Consider the following 15464-nt stretch of genomic DNA (forward strand, 5'->3'; position numbering starts at 1 on the left):
TTCCAGCTATTAGAGGAATGCTTAATGAAAGAGGCCACTAAATTTTGACATTTAAGAAAATAATCAGGTCGCTGACTGACTGCTGAGATAACAGGAAAGGGCTGTCAGTGACCCACACTCAACAAGGAATGCAGTCTGCACAGAACAGTTGGGAAAAGTCCCTAAACAAATGGACGGCAGCCCTCAACAAGCAGCAGGCTGCCCTGGATTTCCAGAGCCTGATTTCCAGAGCCGCCACATTATACCTTCAACGTGTCCAGGGTTCAACAAAAATTAAAGACCTACAAGTAAGTAGGAAAGTGTGGCCTATTCATAGGGAAGAAGAAGAAATTGACAGAAACTATCCCAGAGGAAGGCTGGTTACTAGATATTGGTATCCTGGAATTTATCATAATTATTAAAAGAAAACTTTGTTGCTTATTACCAGGGTATTACTGGAAATCCCATGCTTTCTGTTGGTTTTACATTGTATTATGAATACTATAAATATTTTGCCCATTTCTTAATGGAAATTACCATTAGGGGAAAAATGACCAGTTTGTACTTGAGGAGAAGTAGAATCCCACCATTCTATTAATTTTTTTTAATGTTCATATACACAAATAAAATTAGCATGTTATACTTTAAGTTAGAGTAATCACTCATTACAGACATATTTGAATTTAACACATTCATTATTCTTGTTTGAAGTATAGCTTATTTGGTATCACATAGGAAATACTGTTTTTATACCATAATATTTCCCTATGGTTGTTTGCTCAGACATGGTACATTCCTGTTTTCTAGCCCTTCACATACTACTGGTGTGGCCAATAACATCAGGGCTATTCCTTTTTCTTTTCCTTTTTGGGTGACATGAGACACAGAAGCTCTGTGTAACCTGAGTGGGTTTGGTCAGAAATCTGAGGTCATCTTGAAAGTGAAGAAAGGTTTTCCCCATGGAGACTCAGGTGTGGAGGAATCATTTGGCAGTGAACAAAAGTTTACATTGGCTGTGGAATTGGCTGTCAGCATGTGAAACTGAGAGCCAGAATTCCGGGTTACACCCAGACTAGGTCTAAGCAGCTAACAAAAAGCCTAATTTGTGTCCTGAGAGATCCAGTTGAACATCTGTGTGCCCCAAGTCCACCAGTGAGTGGACTAGCTACCCTCCACCAAGTGACCCTCAGGTCTCTGTTTTGGTCCAAAGCAGTGGTAGTAGAGTTGCACATTTGAGAATGTAAAGTCTTCATTCACATGCCTGTCAGAGCACTGGCTTTGAACGGAATATAGGAGGATGCAGTGGAAGCAGGAGCAATTGTTTTCCTAGCTTCCTTCTAGGAGATGAGTTTGCTGGTGAGAAAGACTAGCAGGATCTGAATGGTACTTGTGATGGGGCAGAGGAAGGTTCTGTTGGCCAAGCTGGTTGTCCTTGGGATCGGATGTAGGGTTGTCCTGGCTGTGGAGAAGTGTCCTGTCATTGGGGTTGGGTGTGGGGTTGTTGTGGTTGTGGGGATGTGTTCTGTTATTGGGGTTGGATGTGGGGTTGTTGTGGTTGTGGAAATGTGTTCTCTTGTTGCAGTTGGTTGTGGAGTTGTTCTCGCTGTGGAGATGTGTCCTTTTGTTGAGGTTGGGTGTGGGTTTGTCCTGGTTGTAGAGCTCTGGTAAGTGGTTGTGTCTGGAAAAGACAAAAAGCAATGCATCAGAACCTGTTTTGGGGGGGGGGAACTGGAGAAAGGAGGCCAATCTGAGGGAACACTAGAGCCAGAGTTCATGAGCAAACTTCAGTCAACACTTCTCAGCGGCCAAGCATATATGTAGAGGAGGAGGAAAACTAGGGAGTGCAGAATGTCAAGGAAGAAAAAATAAGTAAGAAATATTCTCTACCCTTAAGGTCTATACAATCCTATGGGAGAAGGAGTTTATATAATTACTGAATTTGTTGTTGGGTGGGTACTCTGTCCTCAAATGTCTTCATGTCCTTAATGTTATATTAGATCAATCAGTGCAAATATGATCCAGAATGGCACAGTTATATTTTTTTCTTGCTAATTTCAAAGGTTGTATGTAAAGCTTATAAGAACGAGATATCAGGGGCACCTGGGTGGCTCAGTCGGTTAAGCGTCTGCCTTTGACTCAGGTCATGGTCCCAGGGTCCTGGGATCGAACCCTGTGTTGGGATCCCTGCTCAGCGGGGAGCCTGCTTCTCCCTCTCCCTCTGCCTGCCATTCCTCCTGCTTCTGCTCTTTGTCAAATGAATAAATAAAATCTTAAAAAAAAATAAACTAGTATCATTCCAGACCTGAGGACGGCTACCCCCGCTCTAAAGCAAGTGCACAGAGGCCCTGTTCAAACCCGCATATCTCTTTCTGTGGTTTCAGAGGCGCTGCTCATTCTCCTGTGCAGGGATCTGACCACCCTTTGGTTCTCTGAGGTTGCCTTGAAGAGAAGCAGTGAGAACCAGGCCCTGTGGGTAGTTTGATTCTGGAAAAACTGGAGCCTTGTAATGATGCCTCTAAGGGTCTGTGGATCAAAGAGGACTATATGCAAGAAGAAGAAGGGAGAAGTCTTGTGATTTGCTCAGGCTCAGGCACTCTCCACTGGTGGGAGGGTGCCTTCCAGTTACGAGGCATTGTTTTACCTCATTTAGTGCTTCCCCAGGGCAGATGTTTCTCCAGTAAGTTACCTATCTTTCCTCAGTTTCTTGAATTTGTTATAGCTCCCTAGACGGAGGTAAGAGAGAAGGAGGAGGAGCTTCGGGATGTTGGAAGTTGGGGACAACAGCCTATGAAAGTCAGTGGAAACCCTTGGTGGTAGTGGTAGTGGCCAGAGGCCGCTCTAAGAACTAAGGAAAGTATGAGCATTTCTATATTCCCAAGCCTTCTTTGTGAAAATCTCCCCCTCTTTCCTTGAGCCCCTGGGTTAGAGTGTGCTATACCTAGGAAGGCTTTGTGTGTGTGGGAATTCTTTGTGGAAATCAAAGAAAGAGCTGATTTTCCTATCCATCTATGTGGCATTGGACATAAAGGCTCCCAAGGAAGCAGGAGTCTGGAGCCAAAGGTGGCTGTGAGAATTAAAAGCCCCTGGGAGTTGGCAAAGATCTTGGGAATGGCTTTTGTTTCCCACAGGGTGTAGGATAAGGGGTCAAACTGTCTTCTGTAGGTCTCAGGTGCTGGGGAACTCAACTGACATTTGGATAACACATGATTAGAAGACTCTTCTAGGGCACCCACCAAGTAATCTTCCAGGCTGACGGAGTCACTGCCAGATGTGTAAATAGGCCACAGAGAAACTTACCTTTTCTTTCTAGTTGCAGAGAAGAAAATGTAGCCACATTGTAGATATTAATAGTGAAGGCTCTGTGGAGGGCAAATCAATGAGAGAGAATGGTGAGGCCCTCGGCTGTGGAATTCACAAGTGTAGCTCCCTTTTCTGCCTTCCCAGAAGATCCTGACCTTAGTGTTCTCTCCAGCACAATCAGCAGAGCATCACTGATCGGGTGCATATTGTCTTGACTAGGATCCCCCATGGTCTTGCTCCAGTCAAGCTCTTGTCCATTCCCCCCGCCAACTTCACCCTGAACTCCCCACAGGCTGAAATGCACCTCTGGCCATTGTTCAAGCCAGTCCTGCCTGTGATCTCCGTCCTGGTCCCATTTGCCCAGACACTCAACAGTAACCTCTGTGAAGTCATTTCTCCCTGTTGTCGTTCCCAGACAGAGCTCCATTAGAGAGACATGCCCCTCAACTGCATGGAAGGCCTTGCTGTGCGCCAGTCCCGCCATGGGAGGGCCAGCCCGTTGAGGGCAGGTTCTGTTGTCCGCAATGCCTGACACACAGTAGGTGCCTAATGTTCATTAAATGATCTGTACACCTTGGTGTGTTGTTCTTCTGTCGGTGGTCCCGTGATTATCCCAGTCTCTTGTTCATACATTCAACAGTTGACTAATGAGCGTGCGCTACATGCCACTCTCTGCTTGGTGCTTAGGGGGCAGTGGTGAACAAGACAGGCATGGTTCTTACCTTTGTGGCACTTTACAGTCTCTTCAGAGAGACAGACTTGAAACAAAGCAATCAGTAAGCAAGTTAAATAATTGATTGCAGTTGTGACATAGGTTGTGAAAAAGCAGTGGAAGTTATGGAAGTGAAAACAGGGAGCTGGACCTTGACCTAGGGGTTTAGGGAATGCTTTCTTGAGGAATTGGTATTCAAACTCCACCATTATTTCTGTAGAGGCCTTTCCTCCCCAAAACTCATTGTGGAGCCCTGTGGGCAGGGGCCTCTTCACATCCCATTGTGTCCCACCCAGCTGCTCTCCATACCCCCATCATATGTGCCGCTCCCCTCCCCTTCTCGGGTGTGGGGACCAAGGCCAAACAAGCAGAGAGGCCAGTGCAGGTTAGGAGGGGTCTGGAGACTACACTGTTGGTGGGAATGCACTGTTTCTGTGCAGGTTGTTACTGTTGGGCCTTTTATCTTGTTGTTGCATGGAGTGTGGAGGCTTTACGAGATGAGGTGAAAGCAAAGTCTTTGCCCTGATTAGCTTTGGCTGGCTTCTAAGAGACTGCTATCATCGGGAGGCTGGAATGCAGCAGCTCCCTTGGATTTTCACTCTCGGAAATCACTGTGGGCAAAACCCCCTCTCCAGAGCCAGCTATGTCCAACCAGGCCCCAGGTGTGACAGGAGAAGGCAGGATGGCTTGATAGCATCATCACCACCAGTGTCCACAGAGACTTAGTGGCTGTTCACCACCAAGGGGACACCACCAGGGGCCATGGCCTGATGGTCAGACCTGCCCTTTCAGTACAAAAGTGGCAGTCTGAAAGTGTGAGGGTCTCTCAACATGGGCTCCCATAATAACCTGGATAACATCGCTAGCTGAGAGGAAGGTCTTCTCGTTAAAGTGTAATGCAAGCCCACAGGTGGCCTCACCTCACAATCTGAGTGTGTCCATTTTGTGTGACATTAGGAAGCCAGTTTTATGACACAATCATCACACTTGGCATTTCCAAAATGAATGTGTGTTTTGAAAAATGATTCTCTGGAATTTGAAGCAAACAGCATGCCCAGTGACAAAGGCTCCAGAACCTTCTTCTAGGCCCGTCTGTGCACTTCCTTGCAAAATCCGGTTTTACTAATGATGTATGGTGACTAACATAACATGATAAAATAAAAAAAAATAAAATCCGGTTTTAGCAAGAACCCTGCTAAGTAAGTTGAGCAAGTACCTCCCACCCTTTACTCCTAATACCTAGTTCTCCCTCCTCTACCACCCCCGGGGAATATCTGATGGCCTTGGCATGCCTTCTGCAAGAATCCTGTTAGGTCAGTTTAGCCAGACTCCCCCCTCACAGGCCTTATTGTTTCCTGTGAGTGACTCCCACCCTGCTTCTTGGCTAGAAATTCCCACTTGCCCATGATGTATTCAGAATTGAGCCCGGTTCTATCCTGAGGTCTCTTTTCTCCTGTTGCAACAGTCCCGAATAAATTCTTTTCATTTGTTTGTTTGCTTGTTTGGCTTTAACCACCGTCCAGCTGTGGTTTTCCCAACACCAGAGCTTTCTGTCTCTGTTGAGCCTGCCTGGGGTGTGGGGGGTGGGGAGTGTGTGCGCATGCGTGGGAACTCCTGTAGGTAAAAGGACAGAGAGTAGCGAGGCAGAGAGGAGTGCAGCTACTAAATTCTCCACATCATGTCTGGGGTGCATTTTGAATTGTCCAAGGTCAGCGTGAAACTGTGTAAACCCCGTCTACAATTGTAAAAGCCCAAAGCAAATCATGCAGAGATAGGTTCTTACTGTAATACGATTGTAGTTATGTTCGTTGAGTTAGGAGATACCCAGTTTGCTTTGAAGAGCTGGTCACTTGGGTTATCCAGGTAATATAGGGCGTTGTTGTTGCAGAGCACGTCTACTTTTTCCCAGAGGCCTAGTGAGTTGTTGTTCGTGTCCACTGCTCGCAGGACCACAGAGCTGATACTGGCATTCACGGGAACCCATACTAGGAGGAAAGGGTAAGGAACCAATCAGCCATTGGTGCAGTCAGACAGGGGATGTGGATCATGAAATCAACCTTTAGCAGGAAAAAAGGAAGTTACAAATAATGTACGTACAGTATGATCCCATTTTAAATGAAGTTGCAGACAAAAGTCTGGAAGGAAATACAAGATATTAACTATGGTGATTTCTTGGTAGTGGGATTATCTTTATTATTTTTATTTTCTTCCTCATGCGTTTTCATGTTTTCCAAATTTTCTCCAGTAAAAGGTAAACAAAAGAAGACCTGTGCTCTGGCCCTGGTTTCGCTGTAGAACAGAGGTGAGATCCTGGTTGGCTCTTAACCTCCGGGGCCAGGTTCCTGTCCAGCAGGCGAAGGGGATAGCCTGTTCTGCCCTTCTCTCAGGGGGAAGGCAGGGTGGGGAGAGGCAGGGTTGATGCCTGGGAAAGGGTCAAGTGGGTCCCCTGGGCAGTGTGTCATGACATCAGGGATCCTTAGTGCCAAGTCAAAGCAGAGCCCATTTCTTGGTCCCAGAATCACTGATGCTTTCAGTCTCTGTTGTTGAACGTGAGGGAAGGGGGTGGGGTCTCTGAGCCCCAGTACCTGTCCAATAACCCTAGGGTTTCCTGGCCTTCCCCAGTCAGGTGAGTCTTCCCGGTTGACGTAGCCTAGGGTACACTCACAGGGACCCCACTGGGACACTTGCTGATTCTAGCATTCTGATGTGTGACAGGGAGCGAACTTCAGGAGAACATTTCAGCCTGTCCATTTCCTTCCTTAGAAGATCCCTTCTGGAAGAATTTCTCAATGCTAAAGGGTTATTCTCCAGGGCCCTGTCAGCCACTCCAAATCCTTTCAAAGACTTCTCTGTACAAAGCAAAGAAAATCAAGCATGTAGCACAAGGGGATCAGACAGTCCTAGATAAGAATTCTAGCTCTCACATTTAGGAGCAAGGCATTTTGTCTCTCATCCTTGGTTTCCGTATTGTCCATCACTCACTCCACAGATCTTTGTTGAATGCCCACTCTACACCAGGTCTGCTCCTACGTCTGCGGATGATGACCTTATCCCTCATGATGTGGAGATCATGTTACCTTATCTACAAGGTTCCTGGGACGAGCACAGAGAAGAGTGTAAGACTTTTAACACATGAGGGGTGTTGGATGAATTGTGATTGTCATTTCTATTTTTTAGCACAAAACATTTCTGTTCTGTTTGTTTTTGCCAATCAGGTGGGCTGAGCCAAACCCCACTGGCCTGACTTGCCCACTGAGAACCTGACAACTGCAGATGTGTGCACGATGATGAGGTGGATGGTGCTCAGTGATGGTGTCCTGGGATAGCACCAAGTCTGTCAGTTCTCCCATGGGCATGCTCTTGTCTCTGCCATTTCTTCTGCTCTCCCTCTCTCACACTGGCTTCTTCCTTCCTTCCCTCCTAGGCATCTGTCACCTGGATTTCTGGTCTCCACCTTCTCTCTTCAGGCTGCAGCCAGATCAGATTCCACTTACAACTCTTCCATAAAGACAAAGTACTCTCCAAAACCTTCCAAGTGCCCATCTTTATAGAGGATCTAAACATTTCTGCTTTTACGTTTTCACTTCTGTTGATTACAGTACCCAACACATGGCTTTTTTGACCCTCCTAACCTGGCTCACCGTGCTTTTTGCACTCCTGCTCTAGGGGCAGCCAGCCCTCCTCCAGTTCTGCAGATGCATCTGGCCCACACCTGCCCCTGGCCTTTTCTCATGTCTGGAACCCTGCCTTCTCATAACACATTCCATCCCTGCTTACTCTCCAGGATCCTGCCTGTGTTCCACCTCTGGGCCAGTTCAGCCTCTCTTCTCACTTGAAACATTTACATTTGTTCCTGCAGACTTGAGTACCTAATTACATTCTGGCTTGTTCTCTATACTCTCGTTTCATCCATGTCAGTATCTGGCCAGCCCAACGCTGGGGACCTGGCGGGCACTGACTACTCATTGATTGATTTAAAAAGTGCATCCAGTGCTGGACCACGCCCTTAAAGATGAAGGTTCAGGAAAAAAGGCAAGCACCTTTTATCCCTCTCACCCATGGAGGCAGATACGTACCCAGCACAATCTTAATATAAATGTCACTGCATCATGGATTTCTTTCACCGATACCAAGACAGACCCAGAGAACCTCTTCTAAGATCCTGCCTGAGGGGTGTGTGTGCCATGGGACATGCCAAGCCATTTATACATGACTTACCAATGTTGACACACACCCTGAAATTTAAAAAAATTTCAAAATCAAAATAAGGAGAACTGGTTGGCCTTTGTGGGTCTTTACCCAGTCTCCCCAAAAGACCCAGTGCAGTCCTGCAACGACACTCTCACAAGGAAATCATGGAGCCTGTTGTGTAATCCTGGGTGTGGAGTCTGGCATTTCCCTTTTCTGTGAGCGTAGGATTTTGACTCTCAACTTAAATCATTCACTTAGTGGTTTGGTTTATCATGGAGCTTTAGCACGTTTCTGCTCTGAGATGAAGTCAGGTGAGGTTTGAAGTGCCTGGCACGAAGTAGGCATTCAGTGAACCGGAGTTTGTCTCCTCCTTCCCCCTTCTCTCTGCTCTACCCAACACCTCTGCAAATGTTTGATGTCCCCCTCACCCAGCATATTCCCTTTCACGGGGTCTTATGGATCCTCTCTTGACTGTTCGTTCTCCTGTCTTGCCACTTTCAGAAGAACCCCAGGCTACACATCTCCACCCAGCATTTTCACGAGATAGGTTTCTTTTTCTTCCATTGCAATAGCAAAATCCCTTACCTTGTGATATGTTATCTTAAGTCCGAGGCCTGTGATCTTTTGTGTGGCAGTCCCTCTGACCCCCCAGGTCCTTCCCCGTGTGCAAGGTCACACATATGCCTTCTTGTCCTCATCTTGAATTATAAGATTATCCTCCCTGGCTTGCGAGGACAAGATCCACTGCCTGAGGGAGTGGGGTACAGTGATCTGAATCACAGCTGAGGCCCTTAGTGACAGTCCCCATGAAAAAAGAAAAGGACAAGCTGGGACAAGTGTGTGAAGGCAGACCATCGTTGTTCTCCTGCCAAAGTCTGGAATCTGTGGTTCATGGGTGTGGACATCACCCTGGTGCTCTCTGCAGAATTGGTTAGAGTTCTAGGAGAGCAGAATGACACAGTAATGAGACAGCAGGCTCTGAAGCTGGACATCCTGGCTGAACAGAGCTGTACAAATCTTGGCTGTTACTTACATTCAAATATTAACAATGCTACCCACTATGGCCTTGGGTAAAACTTTAACTCCCCTATGCTGCGGTTCTCATCTGGGAAGATAATAGCATTTACCCTTAGAATAGCACCTAGCACATGGTAAGAAGTCTCCCCAGCTCTCATTACTGTAAGTGAGGGGCGTAGAGTGCAGTGGTTAAGGACTGGGTGTCTGAAGCTAGACTGCTCGGGTCCATATCCCAGCTCCATCCTGTAACTAGCTCTGTGACCTGAGCAAGTGACTAGCACTCTACCTCTGTTTCCTCGTCTATGAAACGGGAATGATCACGGTATGTTATCTGCCTAACACGTTGTTGTGAGATCTAAATGCATGAATACATGTAAACCACTATATTAAATGTTGTTGTTATGAAAGCAATCAGAAAGCACCTGTCTTGACTTATAGGTTTGGCTGATCCAAAATGGGATATTTATAAAATGTTCCTAGGTACCTCGAAGAAAAGCATTGTTTGGGAAGGAAAGGCCAAGATTCAGGAGCCGGTTCTGCCCCTTACCAGCAAGGGAGCCCTGACCTGTCACCTAACTTCTTTCAGCTGCAGGCTGCTCATAAACAAGGTGGGAGAGTAACACTTTCCATGCTTAGCTCACTAGAGTTTCCACCCACACCCTAAAGGCAAACAGTGCCTCCTGATGTTGTGCAATATACCATCATCCATAGTGACTTTGTTTTATCAAATGGATGTGAATGGACCACGCACTGTGATGCATTTATTATCCCTGAAAACAATAAAAACGCCCACTTTATTTAAGTCTGAGAACTTGCCGCAGGTGTGCTCTTGCTGGGGCTCAGTTAACCTGGGTGTCGGGACTTAATGACCTCTGGCGCAGGTTTGCACAGAGAGCAGGGAGGAAACAGTCCCACCCAACCAGCTCTCTCACACATGTTCTCTTTCTGTTTCTGCCCCCACTTCCCATCTGGGTCAAAAACACATGTTTTGTGTGATTGAAAGCAGGAGTGGAGGGGTGTGCTCTGAAATTCTGGTTAACTCCCCTCAGAAGACAAAGGACAACAAAGAGAATGGCTTCTCCTCACCTGTGTAGTTTGTGTTGCTTTCATAGACATCTGAATTGGCCATGATGCCTTGGCTAGTGGTGGTGACCTCATTGAAGATCATGCAGTTGTCAATGTCATCTGCAGAGCTGGCAGAAGAACACAGCAGTCCGAAGCATAGAAACAGCCCGAGTGGCAGCAACATGGAACTGAGGACTGCCATGGTCTTGACCTGTTTGGAAACTGCCGGTCCCGGTACTGTATCTCATATATCTCAGCTGTTTATATGCTCCAGGGCTGGAGCTTCTGCATGAGGTCATACATGCAAATCTCCTTCCCACTCCTCCTTAAAATGAACTGGTGTCTAGAATTCGGTACAGGATATCAGTAGGAGTGACTTACCCAGTACTCATCACCATGACCCTTTACCAAGTCCAGTTTTGCTCAAGGAGGGGAAGGTATTGATCGTGGTTCTATTTTGCATCTCATTCATCTCAGCATCTGCTATTTGAAGAAAGCTGTTGAGAAAGGGGTTAGTGCTGGCAAAGTAAAATTCAGAGTTGTATAATCATCACGTACCTGGCCCATTTAGAAGCTCCACACTTCTCCCTGTAAGGAATTCAGGCGTAAAAACTCTCTTTTCTTGGAATATTACATATCCTTTTCTAGCTCTCCTTTATTGAACTTGTCTCCAGTGTGCTTTTGGATTTATATTTATTTCCTGGAAAGAAACAGCTTTGGTCCACCTTGCTCCTGACATATCCCTCCATAGCACTATAGCACAAGGAAACTACTAAAAAGTCAGAAAATATGTTTTCTTATATCTCTTCTCTGATTTTTATGATTTACTTACTGAAGGAGTACTATGTGAGTAGAAAGGAAACCAAAAAAAAAAATAGAATCGAATCAAGGTGATATTTATAAATGTTTCTTCAAGAGAAGTACTCACAGACTGGTAAAGCAAGAACCTCTGAAAAATCTCCAGAAAAGCAGTGAGAACACTAGCAAAAACAGTCAAAATCAACTTTTTTGGAACTCTTGAAATTAACCAAAGGCTTGCAAAAATCTGAGGAGCATTTGTTTAAGAAAAATGGCTGGATCTCATTGAGCGCAAAGAGCACTGTGACGTTTTAACTTGGCTTATTTATACCCCTCTCACCACACCTCTGTACTAGCCTTAGAAACTGCCGTGGGCAACCCCCTCGGGTCCTCTTTGGGAGCTTTGTGCTATCACTTTACTATCACTCAGTAAACTTTGAAAAAAAAAAAAAAGAAACCAACAGCTTTGCCACTATGGGAGCCCTGCAGACCGGCAAACAAATAGCCAATGGAAGGAGACATAGTGGGCTTGGAGCTCTCCAGAAAGCCTCATTTCAGATAGTTGTCACTATGTGACTTGTCTGGAAATTGCCTATAAATCTGAATTCTCAGGTTTTAGTACTTGACCACCAAGTGAATGGAGCGGAAACTTCAGTGGCCATGCATGATAAAGAAAATAGACTTCACAGAATTAATTTATAAAAGTCACTAAACAGACGTTAGCAGCAACAACAAACAATAATGACCAATGGAAAATACAGCAAACCTTGGGAGGGAGGGGTATTACATATCCAGAATGACCACATTATATTTTTCAAATGTCCAGTTTTCAACAAAAAATTATAAGACATGCAGAGGAACAAGAAAGTATGGTCAGTACACAGGAAAACAGCTCCCAAGCAAAAGAAACTGTCCTTAAGGAGGCCTAGATGTTAGACTTAGCAGAGATGTTATCTCAAGTATTATAAATACAGTCAAAGAAGTAAAAGAAACCATGTCTAGAGAGTGAAAGGGAAGTGTGAGAATAATGTCTCACTCAATAAAAAATATTAAGGAGATAAAAATGATTAAAAAAACATAGAAATTCTGCTGTGGAAAAGTACGATGACTGAAATGAAAATTTCAGTAGAAGGGCTTAACAACAGATTTTAACTAGCAAGAGAAAGTGTCAGTAAACTTGAAGATATTCAATAAAAATATCAAATAAATTTAACAAAAGAAATGTAAGACTTATATCTAACGGGACCCAGAATAGCCAAAATGGTCTTGAAAAAACAACAGTAACAACAAAGTTGGAAGACTCACACTGACTACAATTTCAGAACTTACTACTAAGCTATAGGGATCAAGACAGCGCCATACTAGCATAAGGATAGACATATATAGATCAATGGAATAGAGTCGAGAGTCCAGAAATAAACCCATACGTTTATAATCAACTGATTTTTGACAGGGGTGCCAAGACAGTTTGATGGGGGAAAGAATAGTTATTCAACAAATGGTGCTAGAACACCATATATCCACATGCAGAAGAATGAAATTGAACCCTTAACTCCATACCATCTAGAAAATTACCTCAAGGTGGGTGCATTCAAATCAAGAAAGTAAAAAGACTACCTAAATAGTGGGAGAAAATATTTGCAGATTGTTTATCTGATAAGGGCCTAGTACCCAGAATATATAAAGAACATTTACAACTCAACAATAAAAAGACAAGTATCCTAATTAAAAATGGGCAACAAGTACTTTCTCCAAAGAAGATATACAAAGGCCAAAGAGCACATGAAAAGATGCTCATTATTAGTTATTAGGAAAATGCAAATAAAACCACAAAGAGATACCACTTCACAGCCAGTAGGATGGCTAAATGACAGATAACAAGTGTTGACAAGGATATGGAAAAATTGTAACCCTCATGTATTGCCAGTGGAAAGGTAATCAATTTGGAAAACAGTTTGGCAATTCTTCAAAAAATTAAACACAGAGTTACTATTATATGACCCAGCCACTCCATTCTTAGGTATATACTCAAGAAAATTGAAAACATTTGTCCACACAAAAACTTGTACATGAATGTTTACAGGAGCATTATTCCTAAAGCTAAAAGGTGGAAACAACCCAAGTGTCCATTAACTCTTGAATGGATACCAAAATATGGTATATCCAACAATGGAATTCTATTCAGCTATAAAAAGGAATGAAGTACTGATAGATGCTACAACATGGATGAGCCTTGAAAACAGTATGCTAAGTGAAAGAAGCCAGACACAAAGACCACATAATGTATGAAAGCACTTATATGAAATATCCAGAAGATGCAAACTAATAGAGATCAAGTATTTTCTGGGTATGGGGGGGCAGGGAAAGGGTGCAGGGGTTGGGGGGAGACAGGGGAATGAGAAGTGACTGCTTATTGGTTTGGGGTTTCTTTTTGAGGTAATGGAAGTGCTGTGGAATTAGATGGTTGTGACAGTTTTGTAATTGTGTGAATATACTAAAAGCCACCAAATTGAATTTTATGGTATGGGAATACATCTCAGTAACAATGTTTATTTATATACTGTTATGTGCAAACAAGTTGGGAGTAGTAGAAAGAACGCAGCAAAACTTTCGTATTAGATCCTGTTTAGAAACCTGGCTTTGGGAGAGTTTTAACCTACCTGAACTTTGGTTTCCACTTCTGAAAATTGGGGCATTAATACCAATCTTACATATTTTTATGTATGTTAAATGAGAAATATATGTTAACTGTTTTGGGGGATGAGCTGGGTCTGGCACACAGTAGGTATATAATACATATTGATTTGTTCCCTCCCTTCCAACTTCCTTCCTTCCTTCTTTCATACCAGGTTAAGGCAGTGGGTGAGAAGAAAAGAAAATATATAGGAGTTCTGCTGTTGATATGGAGACAATAGTATAAACCTCCCTGTGAATTGTGGGCAGAAGATTGGAGCAGAGGGGAAAACTGATAAGCAGAATTATTCCATTCATTTACTGGATGAAAATGGAGCTCTGCCCTAGAGAGGGCCAGTATGAAGTCATCAACACTGTTCCTGGGAGGAGGGAGCTGTCTGTTGGCTGTGGGTACAGCTATTGACAAGACAAAGTTGATCTTTGATTCCTTCCAGAAAGGACTTGAGTTTTCTTGAGAATAGGAGACCACAAGAAAACTAGTTAGGGGGAAAAAAAAAAGGTGTATTTGGACATCCCACTATTCCTCCACCCCATTTCTCTGTAATTTTGGACTCTAGTTTCTGGAAATTCACACTTTTTTAAAACTCCATAGGTGATTCTAGAACAGTGTTTTTAAATCTTGAATGTGCATTCAAATCACATGGAGCATCTTGCTAACTGCAGTTTCTGATTCAGTAGGACTGTGTGGGGCTGAGACTCCTCACTTATAACACGCTCCCAGAGGATGCTAAGATGTTGCTGATCCCTGGAGCTCACCTTGCATAGCAAAGGTTTAGAATCTGATCTGAGTAAACCAGGTTGGGACTGAATGTCAGACTAGTTATTAAAGTCAGAAAAGCTGGGGTCTGTGACTGTACTGGGTACCCCAAAGTTTCCAGTTGGCCTGGAGCTTATATGCTGAGACTTCATGCTGCAGAAAGTGGTTGGCGCTTCCATACCTCCTTATCTCTCTAGGAAGGAGAGCTTTCAGACAGCAGAGAGCAGCTGGTCTTCCTAAGGTCAGAGTCTAAAGAGAGGTTCCCTGAAATTCCCCAGGAGCAACCACTGGTGAATGCAAGGATCATGACCCTGAGGCACCTTGGATGGTTTTTGATCTAGTCTTCAGAGGTGTGGGGGGTGCAACATTGCCACCAAGCGGAACAGAGCACAGGCTTTAGAGTCACAGAAGGTCCCAGATTGAATCCTGCCCTCACGTTGTGATGTTGGACTATACTTAACCTGTTCTGAACCTCAATTTTTAAAATCATATTATGGAGTTAATAATACAAACCTTGCAGGATTGTGTCAAGGTTGAAGAGAGAATGCAGGTAACATGGCTGCCATTGTCTGCCTTCGGTAAAAGGTGGTTCTTAGCCACCCATGGCAGGGCAGGGTGCAAATCTAAGAGGAAGGGCCACCAGGGAGAGGGAGGGGCCTGGAGAATATTTACAGCTCTTTTGTTTGTCCACAATGGATGCTTACGTCCACACGTTGACTTAGGGACTAATTGGGTTGTACCCTTTGGCTTTTTGGATCAGGGGAGTGGGTGTTGTACTTTTGAGGATCCCGCATTGTGCATCCTTAAGCCTTAGAGGGTAATCTAGTGGTTCGCGGTTTAGAAGATACAGCTCATCCTTCTCATTCTCCGAGGCTCTCAAATTCTCGGAGAGATAATACACTATTGTATATGACATTAAGCATTGTCAGGCTGAACTGGCTCTAAGAGAGC

The 15464-nt window shown here is 44.4% G+C and overlaps 1 protein-coding gene across 1 annotated transcript; it reads right to left on the minus strand.

Moving 5' to 3' along the window:
- Positions 1 to 720: 720 nt before the first annotated feature.
- Positions 721 to 10494, minus strand: PLET1 (placenta expressed transcript 1). Its single transcript, XM_027580255.2, has 4 exons — positions 10286 to 10494; positions 5775 to 5976; positions 3277 to 3338; positions 721 to 1657 (listed from the first exon to the last, which is right to left on the minus strand). The coding sequence occupies exons 1-4, from the start codon at positions 10464 to 10466 to the stop codon at positions 1317 to 1319; spliced, it is 786 nt and encodes a 261-aa protein (XP_027436056.1). The 5' UTR covers positions 10467 to 10494; the 3' UTR covers positions 721 to 1316.
- Between the last annotated feature and the right edge of the window lie 4970 nt (positions 10495 to 15464).

Source organism: Zalophus californianus, chromosome 11 (genome assembly GCF_009762305.2).
Source record: "Zalophus californianus isolate mZalCal1 chromosome 11, mZalCal1.pri.v2, whole genome shotgun sequence".
Taxonomy (NCBI): Eukaryota; Metazoa; Chordata; class Mammalia; order Carnivora; family Otariidae; genus Zalophus; species Zalophus californianus.